We start from the raw sequence: 23455 nt of genomic DNA, 5'->3' as shown, positions 1-23455 counted from the left end.
ATTTCTAGACTGCAGGCAGCAGCAGTGTTGTTAGCGTGCCAGAGGACTTGCCTGGTTGGGGTTACTTTGTACCAGCTTACTGTTCGTGTTGAAAATTTAAAAGTTCCTCTGTACGTTTACTATAAGTTGGATGATGGTTTCTGTATTTTGGATCTGCGAGTCTGTTATGGAGTCCGAGGACAACGTTGCTGGACAATGGTAAGTTTGCTAACGGGCTACGCTAGAGCTACACGGACCAGACAGCAAAATTAACTGAAGCCAAAAGCTGTAGCGTATTAGCAGCTAGCCGAGACGGCTTCTCAAAGCCAGTTTGCTACTCAACATAACTATCATAGTAGCAAGTTAGCTTAGGTCTCAATTTTACAAGAAACCATTGAGTATAGTTTTGTACATGTCTAGACTGTTAGTCATCTAGCCCAGATGACACCGAAATCTTGACTCACTCTGTCTACAAAAATTGACAATGTTTCTTTGCGATGCAAGTTATTTAGCTATTATTTGTATGATCTGACTCAAAGCAAAGGCCAGATCCACGGTAGCCTCTGCTAGAGCTTTAAAATAGCAGCACTACTAGCATGCACGCAGATGCCTGGTATATTAGCTGCTAACTGACTAAATTACATACAAAATATAGGCTAACATTAGCTTGCTATCCTAGCTACCTCAGTCGCAAGTGTTGTGTCCATTACGACGCAGTGTAAATAGAAGCCTCTAATGATCTACTTGGGAGTTTTCCCCGGTTTTAAAATGACCTGGAAATGGACCGAACACTATTCTGGCCATAGGAAGAAACCCGTATTGCTAACTGTTTTTGGGGACCAGAGTCAGCAAGGAGGGATGAACTCCCCTTGCCTGACTCAGCTAACATTGGCAAGCTAAGACAGGCACCAAGGCTTCGTGTCTACGGTAAGGGGATGGAGACTCCCAACTGAGATCGCTCCCGGACGTGCGGTCCCAGGTGTTTCTATCACTCCCGGACGTGCGGTCCCACCCGATTATATTTCACGTATTATCATATACTGCCACATACAAGCAATTTAGGGTTAGGTTTAGGGTTAGGTTTAGGGTTAAGGTTAGGGTTAGAAACAAAAAACTAACATCAACAAGATAACTGGCTCCGTCATATGGCGGTGGTACCGATAGTCTGGCTAGTGGGAGCGAGATGAAATGGGAGCGTCCTGAGTTGGGAGCGTCAATCAGGGAATCGTGTCTACAAAGCCTCCACCATGACCGCGGAACAAATGTAACTCATATCGGTATGAAATGGCCATTGTTTCACAAGGACTGGTGTAACACGTCTTTAACTGCCCGGTGGTCGTAGTGTAGTCTGTCCCGTTTACGTGATGCCTGGCTCCAGGTAGAATTAACTACGTATGAGGGTATGCTAGCATTTCGCTCGAGCTTGAGACCGCTAAACAGATTCGTTTGTAAACCACTTCCTACGCTGTATTGACACATTGCTGACAAGGAGGCCACACGGTCTTGCCAAGAATCGTGATTAGCTCTACATGACACTCTGTTTTAGTGGCCAGTTGCCATTGCAGAAAACTACTATTTTTCGTACACGCAAGTTCGTTCATTTGGATCAAAGGACGGTTCACAATCACCTTGTGGAATCACCTCACCTCTTGTTTTGAAGGGGCCGAAAGGGCCATGTTTTGTCGCGTGTGCACCATTCCTTCCTTCGTTTCCCTAAACTATTTGTTGTACAAATTAGACGTAGACCCTTAACACGTTCTGTCATGCCACAGTGGAACTAGACTGTATGTGTCATTCTGCCTAGAGGTTTGTAAAAAGCTATCAGATTCGTCCAGCTGGGCCAATGATATTTAGTCTTGGCTTATTATTTGTTGGTATTATAACACTGCAGACAGGGGTGTCTGAATGGAGACTTTAGAATTAGTGCCATGTGGGTCATGATTTAACAAAGGGGATAATACTTTAATGCTGATTTGTTAGAATTGAGGCCAGGCTAAAAGTTCTCAATGTAAAACGTTAGTTTGGCCCATCCATGTCATGCTTGTTCAATGTATCGCTGTCCAAGGACTGTGGGGGAACCAACTGAGCCATAGATTTAAAAACGAATAATTGTATCCCTGCATGTGTCTTCCTGGTTTCTCTCAGTTAAATCATTTCATTTTAGTACCAGATCATTTTACTACTATGCCGTTTGCAGGGGACATTGGTTCCCCACTGTGGTTGGTTCATCACTTCTTGCTTCTCGATAACATACTAGGGCTGTAACTATTGTATCGAATCGAGAAATTGTAATGCACACAGAGAGTCAAGATACTGTGTTGTGATACGCCCTGTCAAAGTTCTGTTACCCTTCAGTCCAGAAAACAACCACATGATATGATATGATTGTGCTTCCAGGCTTTAAATCAATATCATTATTCTCAAACTTAAACAAAATATATTAGTGGCCTCTTGTAACCTATTCTAGCCATAAACGATTTTCAAAAAGATATATTTTAAAATCGTGGGGTGTATGGAACCGCAGGTAAAAAAATCATGATACAAACTGAATCATGAGTTGGTTGTATCGTTACAGCCTATGTACTGATTGAAGTCATAGGAAAGGTTGCCTCGGCCGTTACCCTTGGAGTCTCCCTTCTGACACTCTTACATTTATGGGAGACTGATACATTTAAGAACACATTTCCAGGTGAAATAAAAGCACTACAGTCAGTCATGTTAAGGTCATGACCCCTTGACTTGCGTTTGGTAAGCAGCACAACCCGTAATACCGTATCCACCCTAGCAACAGCCCTCTCCTCTCCTCTCCCAGTTGCTTGCTTGGCCTACCTATGTCACACGCCTGTGCTCTGGAATCTGTTGCCATGGTTACAGGGAGCGAGGGAACCCCAGGACATAATGAATAGAAGGGCTTCCGTAGCAGGAGTGACTGTCCCGGGAATACCTCGGCAATGGATCCGGGAAGAGCAAGGAACAGTAACAGTTCCTCCATTATGCGCTGTGGTGATTAGCAGAGACTAGGCCCTAAGCTCTGATCTTAATTGGGTAAACATTTTTTAATTTGAAAAACAATGCATCAGTTCCTTTAATGGGATGTCTGTTTTTATTTTGCTCAGTGACACAAGTTTGCAATTAGTTGGGGTTTGGTTTTTTTTTGGTGTTGTGTGACATTGTTGTCCGCTGATGGAATGCTGGACTTGTTCAGGATGTCAGTGCTAGAGCATCAGGGTTGTATTACTTGCCTGCTGACCGCCTTGTTGTCGGGAGGAAGGAAGGCCTGAAGCCTGAGGATGTAGGGTATTGCTTGCAGTCGGCCTCTATTGTGTTATATTGGAATCATACCTGTTTGGGGCCGCATCGCAGCTTACTGTACCTCACGGCTACAATATAGTTCTGTTCATATGGCATGGCAGCTATGTATGTGTGTTCAGTTGTTCTTTGAAGAGTAGATTTAGGAGCCTAAAAAGGAGTTCCCGACCACAGCAAACATGCCATGCCTAAGGGCAATGGTAAACACTGGGAGCATGCGATGTCTAGGACAGTGGTTCCCAACCTATGGGACTGGGCCCACTGGTGGGCCCTGAAGTTATTCCAAGTGGGCCTTGAAATCATTTTCCAAAAATAATCATAATATTTGTATGATGCTGTTGATTTATTTGAGTTATACCGTATTAGCCCGAATATAAGACGATCCTGAATATAAGACGACCCCCCTTTTCAGGTTCATGTTTTGGGGAAAAAAGTTTTTTGAAGACTAAATTTAGTTTCACATTGGAAACTTCTTTCAAAATGCAATTTTTAATTTGTTGGAAAAGCTTAGGCTTTTTACATAGAACAAATTTCACAATGTAATTTTCATGATAAAAAACTACAGATAGCTACTCATACCCTTTTCCTTTCTTTGCTCACTTCAGTGGTTACCTGACAAGCGCCAGTAGGCACCTACTGTACAGCCGCCTGGGTGTGACTGTTCTAAGTGCGACACAACATTCCATACTACATTAGCAGAGCATCAGTCTGCACCAGCCAGGCAACTAGTCCAGTAGAGATACTGTAGACTATCTATTGTGCAATGCACAGATTTTGGCAAAATGCTTTGTTGACAGCAATATCTAACCAGCAGCCGTCTCGCCAAATCGCCGTTCATTTTATGCATCCAAAGTTTTCCGTTGGACTGTAGAAACCGAACGTGACCAAAAGCAGATTGACGCATTGCATTTGAAACCCATGCGCTGCCTATCAGCACCGTTGACATTAGAAGTCCGATTGGCATTCATTTCGTGCCAAGGGTAAAACTCTTAGTGATTTTATATGAACAAGACAATCTCTTGCCCTAACCATTACTCTCTGTCGCTGTATTGTTGTGAGGGATATCGTCAAATAGGCACCACCTGTAAAGGCGCCGCTCTCTCGCGCACATGAATGACCATTCATTGGCTGATGACAGCATCCAAAACTTAGCCTACAGGTTGTTCATCAAATCACCCTTCATTTCTTTAGTTTCAAGTTGTACTGGTGACCAGAGAGAACAACCAAAGCTTTCCTGATGAGACTGTAAAACCGAACACAAATAAAAACAGAGCAACGCATCGCGATTGACTGTTGTGTTTTCCCCCTCGCATTGTCGGCCCGCATCGCGTTGACATTGACAGTTGATAGACGGGCGGTGCAACACTCATCACGAAACGCACATTTGATATGGACAAAACAATCTCTCGCCCTATCCATAAGGCTATTGAGTTTTGTGTCATTGTTGTGAAGCATAATGGCCGCATTCAGGTAAAGTAAAAAAAAAAATTAAAAAAAAAAGTTTTTAGTCTAGCGCGCGGAAATAAGACGACCCCCCTTTTTAGAGTACTATTTTTAGAACAAAAACCACGTCTTATATTCGGGCCAATACGGTATTCTTAATTGGGTCAGAGGTGGGCCCCAAACATTTTTGACAATTTCGAGTGGGCCCCAAGTTGAAAAAGGTTGGGAACCCCTGGTCTAGGATGATTCTGAAGGTGCGTCAGTCGTAATGTTTCATTCTAACCAGGGTAGAGCATGGCATCATTTCAGAAATTATGGAAGAGCTACAGGGTTTTTGGGGAAGAGGTGGGCTGCATTTAGCTGATTAACGGGCTATTTCCGAAATAGAACTCGCGTTCGGGAACCTTTTGGGGGCGTTGAGAAGCAGACAGCTGAGAGAGATGGGATTTAGTTGCAAATGGGGACAATACGCTGTTGTTGTTTTTTTAAACTGAGGGGGGCGTTGACAGGCTTAGGATGAGGTGAAGTGGGCGGTAGGCAACGTTAATCAAATAGGACCTAGAGAAAATGACCGATACAAATTTAAGCTTAGTGCTGCTGATGTTTGTTGCTTGTGCTTTTCATAGTATACCTGAAACCCTCTTGGCAACATCGACAGGTTTTGAAATGCTTGCCATTCAGCTGTTCTGCACCCCTGTGCCAACAGAAAGACACACAGGAAGATATTCCTTGTGCATGAATAATCATAATGAAAATGTTTTCACCGGTAGATTTCAAATCATATGTACCGGTAATGGTTTTGGAAGGTGTGGGCCGGGGGCATCTTACTTCATTCTAATCTAATTCTTTTGTCTGTTTGTTGTCTTTACCCCCAGGTGTCTTGGTGGACTGCTCAAGTGATCGCCACCACCTGAGAGGGTGAAGTCCAGCTGCTGCCCCCTTCACCTGTGAGGGGACCTTGCCGGCCCCCCCTACCTTCCCTCCCTTTACATGTGTGTCTTTGTATGTGCATGGTTGTGAGTGTGTGCGTGCGTGTTTGTTTCTGTGTGCACGCGAAAGCTTGTGTTTTTCCACGTGACTGCACGGGACCTCTCAAGTGCCTTTGCCTTATGGAGCACTGACCCCCGCCACACCACACCGCCCCGTGGATACGGTCAATCTTGCGTCGGAACGGAACGGAACGGAACGCGAGGAGAGGAGAGGAGAGGAGAGGAGTAGACTTGCTGGAGTGACACTTGAGAGAGAGGCACAGACACATTTATAAGAGACATGTCGTCCAATCGTGCACAGAACCCTCATGGTCTAAAGCAGATCGGCCTGGACCAGATATGGGACGACCTGCGGTCTGGCATTCGGCAGGTCTACACCAGACAGAGCATGGCCAAGTCGCGATACATGGAGCTCTACACGTATCCTTATGAGCGGTGTATGCACAGCACATGCACACACGCACACACGCGCACAAACACATACACACATACGCACATACGCACACACGCACACACGCACACACAGACACACACACACAGACACACACACACACACGCACACACTCACACACACAGACACACGCACACAGACACACGCACACACGGCATGATCAAGTCCAGATACACGCACGTAGCTCCACACCAGTGGTTGTCAGCATATCCTGAATAAACGTCCCCTGGACCAAACCATAAGCCTCCCAAACTCCCCCTTGACCTCATCATGCGTCTGCCAATGCCCCCCTTAGTAGTAAAAAAAATAAAGTGGACTAATGCATGCCCCCCAATGGCAACTAAGCACCGTCCCCTCACAACACCCCCCGAGGGCACCCCTCTGCCCTCAGGAGGGTTGTAGAGCCCCTGTTGAGAAACACTATTCTACACATCCTGATCTCCCACTGGGCCTGTACAGCAGTGGAGTCACTCTGGATAGCGTGTCATATTTACATGACGACGCAATGACATTTACTTCCAGTTTGATCATTTGGGGGACAGGGCAGGGTTTTTTTTTTTGATACTGTCATTTATCTCAAATGAAAGAAATTCATCACGATGTATCGGCCAGATGTATCGGTATCGGCCGATATTCAACACATCGGACATGATGGTCTGATAGGTAAAACTGGGCCGATGTTAACGCCGATGTTTTTTTTAAATATGTTACGGTTCTAAAAGAATGGAGTTGACGATGACTTTCACAGTTTGTCTTCTATTTTGTCTCTATTTTTTATCTAATTATCACAGGGAGTTAAAAAGTGTTTTTGGAAATAAGACGACATTCAAAAATTATGTTTGTTTGCATCATTGTCATCTCTTTTTTTTAAAAAAGAAAGAAAAACATCGGTATCGGTTAATATCGGTCATCGGCCAAAACCGCAATATCATAATCGGATATCGGTATCGGCCAAAATTTTTGACATCGTGCATCCCTAAAATAAATTAAGGAGTTGTATTAAATTATGTTTCTTACTGGTGTTTGCTTTAAAAAAGTGCAAGCCCTACCGTAATGGTAGGGCACTGGGCTGTTATGTCGGCGACCCGGGTTCGATTCTGCCCGGGTCCTATGCTGATCCTTCCCCACATCTCTCCTTCCTGTCACTGTCCTCTTGTAAAAAATAGTCATAAAAGACTAAAGAAATACTTTAAAAGTTTGTACTTTGTCTGCATGTGTTTGGCCTTAACCCCTGCTGTCCTCCAGACATGTGTATGATTACTGTACCAGCGTGCACCAGTCCAATCAGAACCGCGCGGGCGGCACGGCCCAGTCCAAGCCCTCCAAGAAGGCCCCCGCTCCCGGGGGAGCGCAGTTTGTGGGCCTCGAACTTTACAAGCGGCTCAAGGAGTTCCTGAAGAACTACCTGACAAATCTGCTGAAGGTAGCAATTTGATTTCTTTGTAATGGAGCACAAAACACACACACACACACTTTTCAACATAATGTTTTTGTTCTCACTGCCCTTTGGTTGGTTGGTAGGATATCTGTCTACTGTCTCTCTCGCTCTTCTTAATGTTCTCTGTAGCATTGCCTTGTTACAAGATGCTTAATGTTCTGTGTAGCATTGCCTTGTTACAAGACGCTTATTTAAGAGTCTTATTTGTTTTATTTGTAATGGAGCACAAAACAAATACACACACGCACACACTTTTAATCATAAATGTTTTTGCTCTGACTCCTCTTTGATTCTGCTGTAGGATGGCGAGGACCTAATGGACGAGAGTGTCCTGACGTTCTACACGCAGCAGTGGGAGGACTACCGGTTCTCCAGTAAAGTCCTCAACGGTATCTGTGCCTACCTCAACCGCCACTGGGTCCGGCGTGAGTGCGACGAGGGGCGGAAAGGCATCTACGAAATCTACTCGGTAAGGGGCTTTGCTTTTATCTTTTTTATCTTCCCACCTCCTGTGAGAATTAGTGACGTGGAATGTGCTGCAGGATTTTTTGACGTCCAGGCATAGCATGTGGGAAGGGGAAGTTTCAAATTGAATATTTTTAACTGTTCAATTGAGGTGTGCAAAATCATCACTGTTCATTTTGTCTGAATCAAATTCTTTATTTGAGCTTGAAACTCCATAAGCACATCCTGCAAACGTTAACTTTGTAATTTCAATCGGTCACCGTCACATACATGTATTGTGTAAGGTCAATGGTCAGAGGGACTGCACCTTTTTGGATCGTTTGATGTTGTGGCTGACTATCTTGTCTTTGTTTGTTTACAGCTTGCCTTGGTCACATGGAGAGACTGCCTCTTCAGACCTTTAAACAAACAGGTGAGACTTGTGTTTAAGACTCATTTCGTTTTTGGTTCGAATGCTGATGCAAGCTATAACATGCAGTGTTCCTCCTTCATTAGTGTGCTGTGTTGTCTACAAATCTTGTAGTCTATTCGTGAAAGCGAGTACAATTTATGCCGGGGACACAGAGCGGGAATCCATAGGGATTTTGAATTGAATGCGGATTCGAGCTATAACTTTTAAAGTTCTACTGCAATGCAGTTAATATTTGTAATTGCATGCCCGCAATTTGATGGTGTTGTAAGTTGTAAGATTGTTTTGAAGATTATGACACAACATGCTTCTGTTGAGTGCATTTGACATAATGATTTGATTATGCTGTGTTTCTGTCCTTGGTAGGTGACAAATGCAGTGCTCAAACTGATCGAAAAGGAGAGAAATGGTGAACCAATCAATACTAGACTCATCAGTGGAGTTGTCCAGTCCTATGGTGGGTGTTTTTTAGTATAATTTTTGTTATTTTGAGCTTTATTTGTTTGTCTTTGTGTTTGTGCTGTCTCTTTTGCTGTCATTGTACAATAGATGTTGAATAGGAACACGAAGTGGAGAAAACTGAAAACGTTAGCTTGCTTAACCCATTTTAGCCGAAGGTACTTGCAAAAAACGCCTGCTGAATACCTAATGCCTTTTTTAGGAAAAGGTGCCCTCTACCTATTCAAACCTACAGTATATATCTCCGCCTCCAAAGCACATAAAAGTGTGAAATAAGTTGCATTTAAGATCTAGGACCCTCATCTTGCACTAATATGTTCATTCAGCTCTAACATACCCACATATTAAAAAAGATGTTAAAATATGTATTGCCTGAATGAAGCGTATGTAGCTCCAGGCGCCAGAGGTCAAACAACATATACGCCGCATCAGGCTAAAATGAGTTCATGGCAGAATATTCTGAAACTATATAAAACGATAGTGTGGACCTAGGTCATTTTAACTATGGATTCAAGTATTTATATTAATCCGGCTTAATGTGCACATGTTCTAATTCAGCAGTTTGTCCTAATACAGTGCTTTGGGAATTTGTGCATTTGTGTTTTTACAGTGGAGCTGGGTCTGGATGAGGACGACACCTTTGCCAAAGGCCCCACTCTCTCCGTCTACAAGGAGCACTTTGAGAGTCAATTCCTGGCAGACACAGAGCGCTTCTACACCAGAGAAAGCACAGAGTTCCTGCAGCAAAACCCTGTTACAGAATACATGAAGAAGGTGGGCGTTAGCAGTGATTCCATGAATCCAGCACTGTGTGTAATACATGCACTGCGTTTTTTTTTTTTTTTTGTGATTAACATTTTTTATTGAGCAGACAGAAGTAAATATGTCAGGTATAAAACATAAAAACTATTTACAACAGGGAAAGTGCGCTCATACAGTAACACACACAATCTACAAGGAAAAGGATGCAGTAATACAAATTAAGATACAGACAATGACAACATTTCAGACAGTTCTTCCACTACAATGTCCCATGAGGAGATGGTGTGGGGTTTGGCTTTATTCATTCTTGCTGTAGAACGTTCCAGTAGTGCAATAGTCTTAAAGTCTGAGAGCCAGGCAGAGTTCATGGGTAGCTGAGGGTTAAACCAGTGTTTTAGAATGGTTTTCTTGGCAGCTGTCAAGCCAGCACACAGAGTTCGTCTTTGAGTGACACTTAGGTCTAAGGAGTTGTCGTCATTCAGCAAACACAAATCAGGTGTTTTGGGGCATTCTGTGTGGATGACATCTGATATAGTTTTAGACACAAAGTCCCAGAATCTTGATATTGGAGAACACTCCCAGAACATGTGCATGTATGTACCTATCTGTTGAGTGTTACAATGTGTGCATAAAGGACTTGTGATTCTACCCATTTTGTGTAAGAGATAAGGTGTGGTGTAGGCTCTGTGTATTAATTTAAAAAGAATTAGCTGATGTGCAGGGTTCTTAGACACTGTAGGAATACCCTCCCATATCCACGTCCAGTTGGGAGTAGACCCATATTTGGATAACTCTCTATCCCAAATTAGAGTGACTGGGGGTATGCACTGCGTTTTTACTAAACTTCTGGTGATTTTTCTTTTTCTTTTTTTCTTTGTGATTCTGATTGGATTTGTGCTAGTGCAATGTTATGTTCTAGAAAATGTTAATGCTCAGAAGTGTTAATTTCTAGTTGCTAGCAACTTAAACTGTATGATAAGTTTAATCTGAAGATGCGTGTCTGTGTGTCCAGGCGGAAACCCGTCTGCTGGAAGAGAAGAGGAGGGTGCAGGTCTACCTTCACGAGAGTACGCAAGACGAGCTGGCCAGGAAGTGTGAGCAGGTTCTCATCGAGAAGCACCTGGAGATCTTCCACACAGAGTTCCAGAACCTTCTGGATGCCGATAAGAATGAAGGTATGGCATTCTGGAAGTTATCTAGACTAGTGAGCTAGACTGCTGCCTTGACTGATACTTGTATCCGAAGCGACATCGTTTTTATTGGTTGGTTGGTTTTTAGTGGTGCCGGGTATTGGTTACAGTCCCTACAGCAGTGTGGGGGTTGGATACCTCGCTCAAGGACACGTCAGCCAGGTGCATTAAGGAGTGGAAATGTGGGATTTGAACTTGTAACCCTCTGACCTAAAGCCCATCTTCTTAACCACAAGACCACGGCTGTCCCGTTTTGTTTATGGAGACATTTAGACAGTACAAGGGCTCTTCTGTCCTAGTCTCACATGTCCTTTGGTGAAAGTGAAGCAGAACTTGCATTGCCTCTTCATTGTTTTCAATTGTTGTGTCAGTTGTCCTTGAGTTCCAAGTTCTTTTTAGATCAGAAGAGCATAGAACAAAATAACACGATTATGGAAATATTTGCCACCCATCTCTTTGTTCATATTGTCCTGACCTTCTTTCTTTCTGTCTTTCTGTCTTTCTCTCTTTCTCTGTCTTTTTCTTTTTTTTCGTGTCCCAGATCTGGGCAGGATGTACAACCTGGTGTCCCGCATCACAGACGGTTTGGGGGAGCTGAAGAAGCTGCTGGAGACGCACATCTACAACCAGGGACTCGCCGCCATCGAGAAGTGCGGGGAGGCTGCTCTTAATGTGAGTCTAGTTTAGCCCACCACATAGTACTGTACAGGGCCCAAATTAACTTTTTTCACCAAGGGCCGTCGAGAAGTGCGGAGAGGCTGTTCTTAATGTGAGTCTAGTCCAGCCCAAAAGTAGTGTCCAGAATGTGCACACATCCAAGAAGAAAAAGAAGAAAATCTGCACACTGCTGCTGCACACAAGATAACACAACATTTCGACCTCAACATTCTTTGTCAGGTGTATGGTAGTCAATGCTTGAAGAAGAAAATCTGCACACTGTTGCTGCTCACCGATTTATTAACACCGTTTCGACCTCAAGCAGTCTTTGGCAGGTGTATGGTAGGTCACCATACATCTGCCGAAGACTGGTTGAGGTCGTAATATTGTGTTGAATCATTGAGCAGCAACAGTGCGTGAATTGCCCTCTATTTATTCAGTGTTGTGCTGCCATACCCACCACATGCCACTATACTACACTGTCCAGTGTCTACCACAAATGATATAAAAAGCATTGGGCCAATTCAAGTGTTGAGCATGTACCCACATGTAAATGTGTGGCTGTTTTTTTTTTTTTTTTTTTTTTTTTTTTTAACTCTGTGGTGCAATGCCACAGAATGGCCTACTGCCAGCAGGTCTACCCTAGCTGCATCTAATGTCACTTCTTAGCCAATGCACCAGTAATGCAGTGGTGCACCATAAATTAGTGCAGTGGTTCTCAACCTTTTTTTGAACAGATGCCTGGCCTCATCATAACCCCCCCCAACGCCCCCTGGACATCCTCATAAGCCTACCAACGCCCCCCGTAATGTTAAAAGCAATAAAATAAATTGATGGCCCCCACTGATCAACTGGGCTACCCTATGCTAGACGTCGCTATAGCCTGCCCTGCCCTGCCCTGCCCAGCCCAATCCAACGCTCGCCAGGCTAAACATAGCCAAGGGCTCATATGCCAGTCTTGCAGGACGACCTATATGGTCATCCTGGGTAAAGGAGAGGGTAGATATTTGAACCTCGCGCGGACGACCTATATTTTAGAGCCCAAAGAGGAATAAAAGGCGTTTCTCAGGCCAAGGAGCCCCTTTGTGAGGCCACTGCCCACCCCACCCCACCACCCCCACCCCTCATATTACATTATGCTGCATTGTGGTGCTAAGTTAAACTGTCTTGTATTTAACTGGATAACACCGCACTCTTGATTTAAAAGGGGCTAAACATAAACAAAAACTCTGCAAAATAGAAAGGAAAATGTCTGCGCACTGCTCTCTTTTTCTGAACACCTTTTCCCCTCCTTGTCTGCAGGACCCCAAAATGTATGTACAGACCATCTTGGATGTCCACAAGAAGTACAACGCTTTAGTGATGTCTGCCTTTAACAACGATGCTGGATTTGTCGCAGCCCTCGACAAGGTTTGTGTACATTGTAGAATCCCATTGTAAGCTTTGTCATAGGCATGATTCCTTTTGGCCTTTTTTCACAGTATTTTTAAGCTCTTTTTCTCTCTCTCTGTCTTTTTCTCTCTTTTTCTTTCTTTGTCTTTCTCTCTGTGTCTCTTTCTCTCTCACACACACACGCACTCTCTCGCACTCTCTCTCTCTCGCTCTCTGTCTCTCGCTCTCTGTCTCTCGCTCATTCCCTGTGTTTTCCCTACAGGCGTGTGGGCGCTTCATCAACAACAATGCGGTGACTAAGATGGTGTCTTCATCCAGCAAGTCCCCAGAGCTGCTGGCCAGATACTGTGACTCGCTGCTCAAGAAGAGGTGAGTCTGCACCTGTCACACTCAGATGGCTCGTCCTCTAAGAAAGGGATGCATGCAACCGTGGGCATGCATGCATACAGTATTTTGTTTTGTATTTTGACTGTTATGGCAGGTGTGTGAGTAAGTGTGTTGTGGGTGGAGGGCACCTTCTGCTGTGTTTTCTCCGCTGGTTTGTTTAGTCTCTGTCTGCTTGGATTTCTCCTTTCAGCTCCAAGAACCCAGAGGAGGCTGAGCTAGAGGACACACTCAACCAAGTGGTCAGTTTACACCTACCTCATATCTCGCTCTAGCTGTCACATGCGCTCTTCAGTTCAGTCAGGAGAGATGGGTGTCTTACATTTAAGCTACAAGACGCATGACTCGTACAACGTAGACGTAAAGTATAAAAACAAATGCACAGGAATAAATAGTACAGGGTCAATGCTAACATGTAACATACAACATATATGCACGCGAAGGGGGGGTTAAACAGGTTAGGGCGTTTGAATTTGCAATCAACGTTTGGCCTACATGACCTTACCGACTTGCTTGTTCTCATAGTATAATTGCAGTAGATTAATCAAAATGCTTTATACAGTTATTGCAGAAGTACAATTGTATAGGTATTATATATGAATGATTATATATTAAGTATTGTAGACACCTGCGGGCTATCTATTAGGTTCACCACTTCCTGTAGGTTGACTTGGTTGCGGTGTACCACTTAACCATGTTCTTGGAATAATGCCACCCTGCTTGACTTGACTTGAGCTGTTTTCTGCTCTTCTATCGCCCGGCAACAGATGGTGGTGTTCAAGTACATCGAGGACAAAGACGTGTTCCAGAAGTTCTATGCCAAGATGCTGGCCAAGCGGCTGGTCCACCAGAACAGTGCCAGCGACGACGCTGAGGCCAGCATGATCTCCAAACTCAAGGTAAGGATGACTCTATTGCGCTCCTATCTAGTTGTTAAATGTAGTCATTCATTTTCTTTTTTCCAATACTTCTAAAAGTATTTTTTCCCTTAACCTGACATTGGATTTTTTCATGGTGTAAGTTGTCAGGTAAAGGGAATTTTGTTATGCATGTTGAACAAAAGAAAATGAATGACTAGTAGGTAGGGATGGTGGACCGGGTGTCTTTATGTCGACTTGAACACGTCTTTATTCAACTGTGTTGGAGAAGCCAAGGGTCACCAACGTTAGAAAAAGACGACAGTGTGCGAGAGGTTTTTTTGCAACATTTTTGGTGTAGTGACCTTCAAGCAGTTTTACAGGGTGCTATCACACCCCCTCTTTCGACAAACTGACATGTCTCATTATATTGGTCTGTGTGCATTTAAATGTGTACACTAGATAAATTACATGCTTTTGCACAACCACAATGTGGCAATTGGCCAAAGAAAAGGCTCTAGCAATCTCCAACACCAATGAAGTTTTACACAGAAAATCAGTGTTCATTAAAGATTTTTTTTTACTTGAGTGACCCTATTCTTTTTCTAACCTGTTGATAACTGTTGTGTTTCTCTGCAGCAAGCGTGCGGTTTCGAGTACACGTCTAAACTGCAGCGCATGTTCCAGGACATCGGCGTCAGCAAAGACCTGAACGAGCAATTCAAAAAACATCTCAGCAACTCGGAGCCTCTGGACTGTAAGTAGACACAGCTGCATACCTGCTAGCCTGGTCTTCCTTTTCGGTCTTGTTTAGCTCTCATAAGATTTTTTGATATCTCTCACCGTCGAAGGAGTTAGGTCTGCGCCTAACCTTGATACTGGGTCCCTGCATTATCAAACGTTACTTTTTACATAATATATATATTTTTTGGGAGCTTATTGGCAGTGCAGACCAACCTCCTTCAACTGTCTGACACTTTTGTCTGGCACCTGCAAAAAGAGCTTTTTGAATGTGTGCACCGTACCCAGAATATAGTCTCTATAGCACCCCCATGAACTGACAGTTGGGTGACATACTTCCTCATGAGCTTCATCAGTTCACACTAGGGCTCCATGATCCATGTTTTTTTTTTCTCTCATAAAATTTGAGTCATGGGGGCGATGTGGCGCAGTGCGCTAACCCCCCCAGATATGGGCTTGCATGCCCAGGGGCACCCAGGTTTGAAATCCGGCCTAAGTCAATTCCCAACCCCACCCCATCTCTCTCCACACTAACTTCCTGTCAGTCTTCACTATCATATCAGATATGAATGATTCAAATGACTTCAACTCCTCCACCCCTTTAAAAAAAGATCATAAATATAATCGAAAACATACAAACTATGGAAAATGGTAAAGTCTGCTCTAATTGTAAACAACGTGTGTGCGTGCAGGCAAGCACAGTGTACTGCAGTGGCCTGACAGGCATGCCAGATTTGTTTATGTCTCGACTGAACTCTGCCCAGGATATTGCTGTTGCAAACCAATATCTTCAGCTATTTATGGAATGATATGCTGTTTAAAGTCTATTTTAGACCATATTGATATTTTTTTTTCTTCTCGTCAGTCCTGCTCCTCAGTATTGCATCTATGAAGTTTCTCCTTTACCCTTGTCAGCATTTTCAAAGGGGATTTTCTTTTGCTTATAATTAGCACGAGTGCATAGTCATCTCAGCCTAGTCACCTCTGCAATATCTCATTTTACATAGCAGACATGCATGTCTTCTTCTTACCCCAAGTCACATACAACTACGAATGGCAAATTATAATAGTTATAACATTGCTGTGGGTGAAAAAACGATTGCATCCTCTTAACTTTTTTAACTGCAAGATTGTTTTTGTTGTTGTTTTTTTTAACCTATGTCAAGCAATAACAACTCCTCTCATTCTAGTCATCCACTGCATATCCACTATATATATTGGAATATTAGAGCTGAATGAAGTTCTAATACAACATGAGGATCTTATCCTCTGTAGCACAAACGGGCATTGAAACAAATTGCATTCAAAAGCAGAGGTATATTTTAGATTTGTATTAGGCTGACGGTAGCTTTTCCCAAAAGTAGCTTGGGCGTTTAACAGGCTTTTTGTTTTGCAGGTGTCCTGGGCGTGAATGGGCTCGTGGACTTCAGTATCCAGGTGCTCAGCTCCGGCTCCTGGCCCTTCCAGCAGTCCTGTACCTTTGCTTTGCCATCTGAGGTGAGCGCGCAGTTGCCGTGAGGTTTGTGCGATCTGAGCTGGACTGAAAATGTGTTTCCCTGTTTCCATGCTGTGGATGTCTCGTGTGTAAACTGAAATGTGACGTTTCGGGCAGCATGCCCTTCATCAGACAAGAGCGGGAGCTTGGTGTCACGGACTTCACTTTCCGTTTTCATGTGATTTTGCTGGTCCTGCACCCAATCTTTTTCAGACGGATGTGCATGTTTTTCAGGGGTGGAACTTTGTAAAATTGAAAGAAAAATGTCTGCACACTTAAATCCCCTTTGTGTTCTTTTTAATAGGCCTATTAAAAAGAACACAAAGGGGATTTAAGTGTGCAGACATTTTTCTTTCAATTTTACACAGTTTTTGTTTATGTTTGGCACCTTTTAATCGAGAGTGCGGTGTGATCCGGCTAAACACAGGGGTGGAACTTTACATTTTTTCCCCACCAGTCACGGTGGCAGGTAGATTTCAAAATCTACCAGTCACTCTCTGTTTTTACCAGTCAAAGTGACTGGTGGGTTGAAAAATGTACCAGTCACCACTGACATTTACCCGTCATTGGTAGGTGGACGGGTGCTTATTTCCATCCCTGGTGTTTTTCTCTTATGTTTCATGTGTGTCCTGCTGTGCTCTTCTGCAGCTGGAGAGGAGCTACCAGCGCTTCACCGCCTTCTACGCCAGCAGACACAGCGGCCGCAAGCTCACCTGGCTATACCACCTGTCCAAAGGGGAGCTCGTCACCAACTGCTTCAAGAACAGATACACCCTGCAGGTACCATATGGGTTTTTGTTTTGTTTTGTTTTTTGTTTTTGTCTTTGCCACGACCTGAACAAGATGAGTCACCAAAATAGACAGTCAAATGACCAAGGGGATCCTGTGGTGCAACATTACCGATTTCATAAGCTAGACTACTTATTGAGACTATGTTGATATCTGCAAATCTTGCAAGCAAGCTGCAAAATGATGAACTGTACATATTGTCTTGTTAAAACGGTATGAACGAGTGAAACGAGAGTAACTTGCGAAAGTGCAGTTCTTTGTGTGCTTCTGGGCAGCTGTGGCCTAGAGGTTAGTTGGTCTTTTAATCAGGGGTTGATGGTTCGAATCTCACCCTCACCTCTCCCTGAACCTCACTCCATGGCTGAAGTGCCCCAGCAAGGCATCGAACCTAACCCTGCATTGCTCCATTCCGTTGGTCCATTCCAAGGGCTGTAACCAATACCCTGTAAAATAACTAGGTTGCCTTGGATAAAAGTGCCAGTTAAGTGTGTTGTAATGTCTTAACATGCTCCTCTCTTGTCTGTGTCCGTAGGCCTCCACCTTTCAGATGGCCATCCTGCTGTTGTACAACACGGAGGACATCTACTCAGTCCAGCAGCTCACCGACAGCACGCAGATCAAAATCGTGAGTCTCCTCTACTGAGAACTGTAAATGTTGTTGGCTGTAAGGGTAGTTCTGGACCCTGTTTTTCAAAAGCATTGTTGCGAACCAGTTAGCAACTTAGTTGGTTGCCAGTGGAAAATTGCGTTGCAACCAAGAAAGGCACCCCTGGTTATCTTCAGGAATGTCAATATAGTCTTGGCCGATCTCGTTGTCCGTTTCCATCATTATTTTACAAAAAGTAGGCCTGGGAAGAGTCTGCTATTTTGATTCTTCCTTTCTCTCTATTTTCCACGCGCATTCAAGGCTGAAAGGTTATGAAGCGATTCACCTTTAGACATGAATGCCTGTGGACCTATTTACAGCCTTTTCACAGCAATTGCATGCTATACACAGGTCTTTGTCTTGAGCTTTAGTAGTTCATGAGTGGAAACCTGTGCAGTGATGCTCATTTTCTGTGCTTTTGAATGCTTTTTTTTCTCCTTTCTAGGACATACTGACACAAGTTCTACAAATCCTGTTAAAATCCAAACTGCTGGTGAGTGCTTTATATGAGTGGGATTTTTCATTTTATTTTCATTTCATTCCATTTAATGTTTATTTAGCAGGGACAGTGCACAATATACAATTTAGCCAGATTATAGCCTCAAGGCAAATTTTTTCTGTAACACCAATTCCTGTTCAGGGACTAAACAAAAAAAATAGGATTATAATTAATAATAATAATAATAATAATAATAATGATACAGAAATATGACAACAAAACAAATAATAGTTGCACTTAGTAATAGCTTAGTTGCACTAAGCTATTACTAAGTCTGCATTTTATCACATAAAAAACGTCTCTAAATTTAGGGGCCTGATATCTAAACATGATCTGGAGAAGCTAATACATGCCTTCATTTCTAGTAAAGTTGATTACTGTAACAGTCTTTTTACTGGCCTCCCAAATAAGACCATTAAACAGCTTCAACTGGTACAAAATGCAGCTGCAAGGGTTCTTACAAAGACAAGGAAGTTTGACCACATTACTCCAATTTTAAGATCGCTGCATTGGCTCCCAGTAAGCTACAGAATTGATTTTAAGGCAATGCTACTTGTGTTTAAATCATTAAATGGAATGGGACCCACATATCTACTGGATATGTTTCAGCTGTATGCACCGACCCGGTCACTAAGGTCAACGGAGAAGAATTTGCTGGTGATTCCAAAAGTCAAAACAAAGTGTGGAGAGGCAGCCTTTAGCTTCTATGCTTCAAAGCTTAGGAACCAGCTTCCAGATGACGTAAAAAATGCACCCACTATTGATAGCTTTAAATCTAGACTCAAGACAAAGCTGTTCTCAGATGCTTTCTTAAATTATTGAATGAAAAGACGGTAAAATAAGAGAAGACAAAACCCTGACAATTCTAGACTCTATCAGGTAAACGGAAAAAAGGAGGCCAGACTCCTCTGTCGTCGAACAGTTAAATTCTGAGGATTGAATGAAAAGACGGTAAAATAAGAGAAGACAAAACCCTGACAATTCTAGACTCTATCAGGTAAACGGAAAAAAAGGAGGCCAGACTCCTCTGTCGTCGAACAGTTAAAATCTGAAGACTGCGTATGTTTTTCAAGGTTTTATGTTTATTTATGTTTTATTTTATTATTATTTTTACCTTATGTTTTATTTAAAGGGACAGTTTGGTCAATTTCAACATGCAGTTGTATTGCTCACACTACCCTTGACTTGTCAGTACCTGGTGATGCCACATTTTTCGGCTCAGCCCTTTCCGAGATATGAGCAAATTTAATGGGGGCAGCGTTTGTTTACATTTTTTTTTAAATGAAACATAGGCCAACTCCAAATATTTTCCCAAAAGGTACTGCTGTTTGCTAGTTGTCTACTGATGTTTTATAACCTTTTGGATGTTTTTGGGAATAAATAAAAATGTTTTTTTGAAATGTAAACAAAGAGCTGCCCCCATTACAATGACCAGGATCTCGGAAACGGCTGAAGAAGAAGAAAAAAAAATCTCAGGCACTGACAAGTCCAGGATAGTGTGAGCATTACAACTGCATGTTGAAATTGACCAAACTGTCCCTTTAATGTTTTAAATGTTTTTTGACTAATTCATTTCCTTCTTTCTTCCCTGTTTTCCTTTCATTTACATTTGTTAACTTTGTGAAGCACATTGAGTTGCACCTGTGTATGAAATGCGCTATATAAATAAACTTGCCTTGCCTTGCCTATATGCATATATAGGCCCACAGTATTACATGGTCAAGAAGGCATATGTAATTAAAAGAATACACTAAAGAAACAAAAAAAACAAGATGTATGATAAAGTTTTGATTGATCGAGCGGAAACACGGTGGCGCTGTAGCTTGGCATGTTGTCTTACCTACTATATATCCCTTTTCCAGGTCCTTGAAGATGAGGCTGCCAATGTGGACGAAACTGAATTCAAGCCTGACACCTTGATAAAACTGTACCTGGGATACAAAAAGTAAGTCAAAGCCCTGCCTCAGATGCGTTTAATGCCGTTCGCAGGGTCACGCTCACATGCAGTGTGTGTGTGTGTGTGTGTGGGGGGGGGGGTTAACAGTCGTCATTGCTTTGTTACATTGGTCATCCCGTCCATTTTGTTTTTTTTTAAAGAGAGGCTTCTTGGCAAAAAAAAGGATAACCATTTACTTAAATCCATGACCTGGATGAGTTAGAATCCTCAGACACAAGTTATTATTATTATTATTATTATTATTATTATTATTATTACTTGTATTATTCACAAGGTTTGTTACATCAATGATTGTGGATGCAGCAACAACCAAGACTCTAAAAGTATTGTTTTGTCGATCTTCTGTGGTCTGAAGATCAGAGGGGTGCAGGTTTGAATCCCACACTTACCTCTCCCTACACCTACATCGATGACTGAAGTGCCCTTGAGAAAGGCACCTAACCCCACATTCTGCTCCAGGGACTGTAACCAATACCCTGTAAAATAACCAGGTCGCTTTGGATAAAAGTGTGTCACTTAAGTGTTATTTAATGTAATTGTGTTTCATCTCTGCACAACAGTAAGAAACTGCGAGTCAACATCAACGTGCCCATGAAGACGGAACAGAAACAGGAGCAGGAGACGACCCACAAGAACATCGAGGAGGACAGGAAACTGCTGATACAGGTACTTCACACACTCACCCAATTTGCCATTTTCTATCCATCTTAAAAATTGGCCACAAACATCTACATTGTTTAATTTGTCACTTCCCACAGCATTGGGAATCTGCATCATTGGCATCTGTGCAAGCGTAGCCATTCTGCAGGTCCTGCATTCCTGTAACTACTCTTTAGGATCTCTAAGTTAGAGCCAAAGTGGCTCCTCGAACGAAAAAAAACGTTCCCTACTCTTGTCTTGGAACTACAAGCTCCCCATCCTCTCCTTTTGCTCGTGGCCTCGTGCTTCTTCTCTTTCTGTGGCATTTGGTGACTGCTTGCATAAGATGTGCGCTACCGCCATCTACAGTACAGCGCAAAGGGAACTCCCATTTATTCTCAACCTTTAAGTCTCCTAACCACAGGGGGACGTTCACCTGATGTCACCACATGGATCCAGGAAACCCATGGGCTTAATTTATCTTGCTCTAATAGACAATTCTTTACCCCTGGTGTAAACAGTGCTCATTTTGCCATGTAGTTTTCGGAGTGAGAAGTCCTGGGGCCTATACTACAAAGATGGTTCAGGGTAAGTTAAGGTTAAGTTGAGAGGTAAATCATCTAATACTAGAGCTTTTTTTAAGAAAATGAGGACTCCAGGCTCTTCTATTAGATGATTTACCTCTTAACTTAACCTTGACTTATCCTGAACCAGCTTTGTAGTATAGGCCCCTGGCCATGAGATAATAAAAACAAAAACACAAAAAGGAATTGTAAGTGTGCCGATTTCTCACACCGAATACTACCGTCAGCCTTTGTGCACATCCCAGGGAAAGGTGCAGGACAATCTTCCCTTTCAACTTAATGCCAAAAATCGTATAAGAGAGAAAGATATGTCAAACCCCGTCCATCCAATGCAAAGGGGTGTGCTCAAAGTTCGGTTTCCTAAGGGGGCGTTGTCCCTCCTCCTTCCTTCTCTTTTTGTGGTGTTCGCACAAGACGTGCGCTACCGCCATCTACAGCGCTAAGGGGACTCCATTTATTCTCAACCTCAAGACTCCTAAGGTCTCCTAATCGAAGGTCTCCTAAAGGGGCGTTCATCCGACATCACATGGATACCGGAAAAGAACCACCCTGATTTATCGCTCTCTCATATACGATTCTCTGTTGTTGCTGTGTCCCCTGTAGGCGGCCATTGTTGTAAACTGTGCTGTTGTTGCTGTGTCCCCTGTAGGCGGCCATTGTGCGGATCATGAAGATGCGTAAGGTCCTCAAGCACCAGCAGCTCCTAGCGGAGGTCCTCAACCAGCTCTCCTCCAGATTCAAACCCAGAGTGCCCGTCATCAAGGTGAGCTGAATCGCCCTCTTTTTCTTTGCCCCCCACCCTCTCTAGTATGCGCTGTTTCCACTGAAAAATTATTTTCCAGCAACAATTTCAAATGGTTGAATTTCTACTACTGTTGAGTATTGATGGATGGTACATTATTGCCAAAGGTGATGCGTTTTTTTTTTTTTAACACAGAATACTGATGGCACTGTTTTGTCATTTGTTTCCTCAGAAATGCATCGACATCCTCATCGAGAAGGAGTATCTGGAGAGGGTGGATGGAGAAAAGGATACCTACAGCTACTTGGCCTAAACATTGTCCTTTTTCCTCACCTTTTTATTTTGTTCTGGGTTTTCGTTTTATTTTTATTTTTTTCAAAGAAGTTCTCTTGCATCAAACATTGTTCCTTTTGACATCTGACCACATGTTATTGGGAATGTTGGAAACCTGGAAGGACTAAACTGAGCGAAGACAGAAGAACTGGAAAAAAGGAATAATAATATGATGTGATGAGGAATAACAAAGATGTGGTCTTTTGAAGAGACTCCCCCCAAGGAACTGGACTTCACAGCTCTTAAGACTGAAGTAGAGCCGATAGCCAATGGGAAATGACTTGGGACTTACTGCTAGCCAATGGCAAATGACTTGGGACTTACTGCTAGCCAATGGGAGATCACATGGGAGAGATGGCTCCGTTCTGATTTGTAAATACTGGACAGATCCCCTGAACCCTGCCCCCGCCCCTCACCTTAAGTTTAAAAGAACCGAAGAAGTAATAATAAATAAATAAAAATACAGAAGAATTTTAAACAATCAAAACACCTTTCACATTTGAGGATTGCATGCTACTGCCTATCTACATTTAAGCAAGCGAAACATTTTCAAGAAGAAAAGATCCAAAAATAAGAAAGGAAAGGTGTTGAGGGTTGAGGGTTTTGCACCTCATTGTTGCTGAGCTCAAGCAGCGATGGTTTACAGGAGTGTGTTTGTAACGGGAGGGAGCTGAATAATGAGAAGTTATATATGGGTGCAATTTTAGCTGCACTTCCGAAAGCGATAGCATTGTCTGGCCAGGTCCTTAGAAATGTATCCTGCATTGTTATCTGCTATGGCAAGATCATTTGTATAGTGTGTTTCACTTTTTCTAAATGTGTGGTAAATAAAGTTAAGTTTCTGTA

General features: G+C 43.0%; 1 protein-coding gene across 1 annotated transcript; it reads left to right on the top strand.

Moving 5' to 3' along the window:
• On the top strand, positions 1 to 23455 carry LOC134465342 (cullin-1-like). Its single transcript, XM_063218966.1, has 22 exons — positions 1 to 198; positions 5607 to 6140; positions 7417 to 7594; positions 7911 to 8078; positions 8436 to 8486; positions 8850 to 8940; positions 9553 to 9716; positions 10717 to 10879; positions 11436 to 11566; positions 12854 to 12961; positions 13206 to 13312; positions 13521 to 13569; positions 14095 to 14226; positions 14824 to 14941; positions 16322 to 16422; positions 17069 to 17200; positions 17742 to 17834; positions 18301 to 18348; positions 20217 to 20299; positions 20872 to 20977; positions 22184 to 22297; positions 22509 to 23455. The coding sequence occupies exons 2-22, from the start codon at positions 6001 to 6003 to the stop codon at positions 22587 to 22589; spliced, it is 2358 nt and encodes a 785-aa protein (XP_063075036.1). The 5' UTR covers positions 1 to 198; positions 5607 to 6000; the 3' UTR covers positions 22590 to 23455.

The sequence above is a fragment of the Engraulis encrasicolus genome, chromosome 16, assembly GCF_034702125.1.
Source record: "Engraulis encrasicolus isolate BLACKSEA-1 chromosome 16, IST_EnEncr_1.0, whole genome shotgun sequence".
NCBI lineage: Eukaryota > Metazoa > Chordata > Actinopteri > Clupeiformes > Engraulidae > Engraulis > Engraulis encrasicolus.
This window is presented reverse-complemented; position numbering and strand designations above follow the sequence as displayed.

What these genes read in the sequence shown, in the direction of transcription:
- LOC134465342 (XM_063218966.1), top strand. Translation starts at nt 6,001, where the DNA reads ATGTCGTCCAATCGTGCACAGAACCCTCATGGTCTAAAGCAGATCGGC. An exon ending in AGGACACACTCAACCAAGTG is followed by an intron (nt 13,570 to 14,094) that starts GTCAGTTTACAC and finishes GCCCGGCAACAG; the next exon opens with ATGGTGGTGTTCAAGTACAT. An exon ending in CCAGAGTGCCCGTCATCAAG is followed by an intron (nt 22,298 to 22,508) that starts GTGAGCTGAATC and finishes TTGTTTCCTCAG; the next exon opens with AAATGCATCGACATCCTCAT.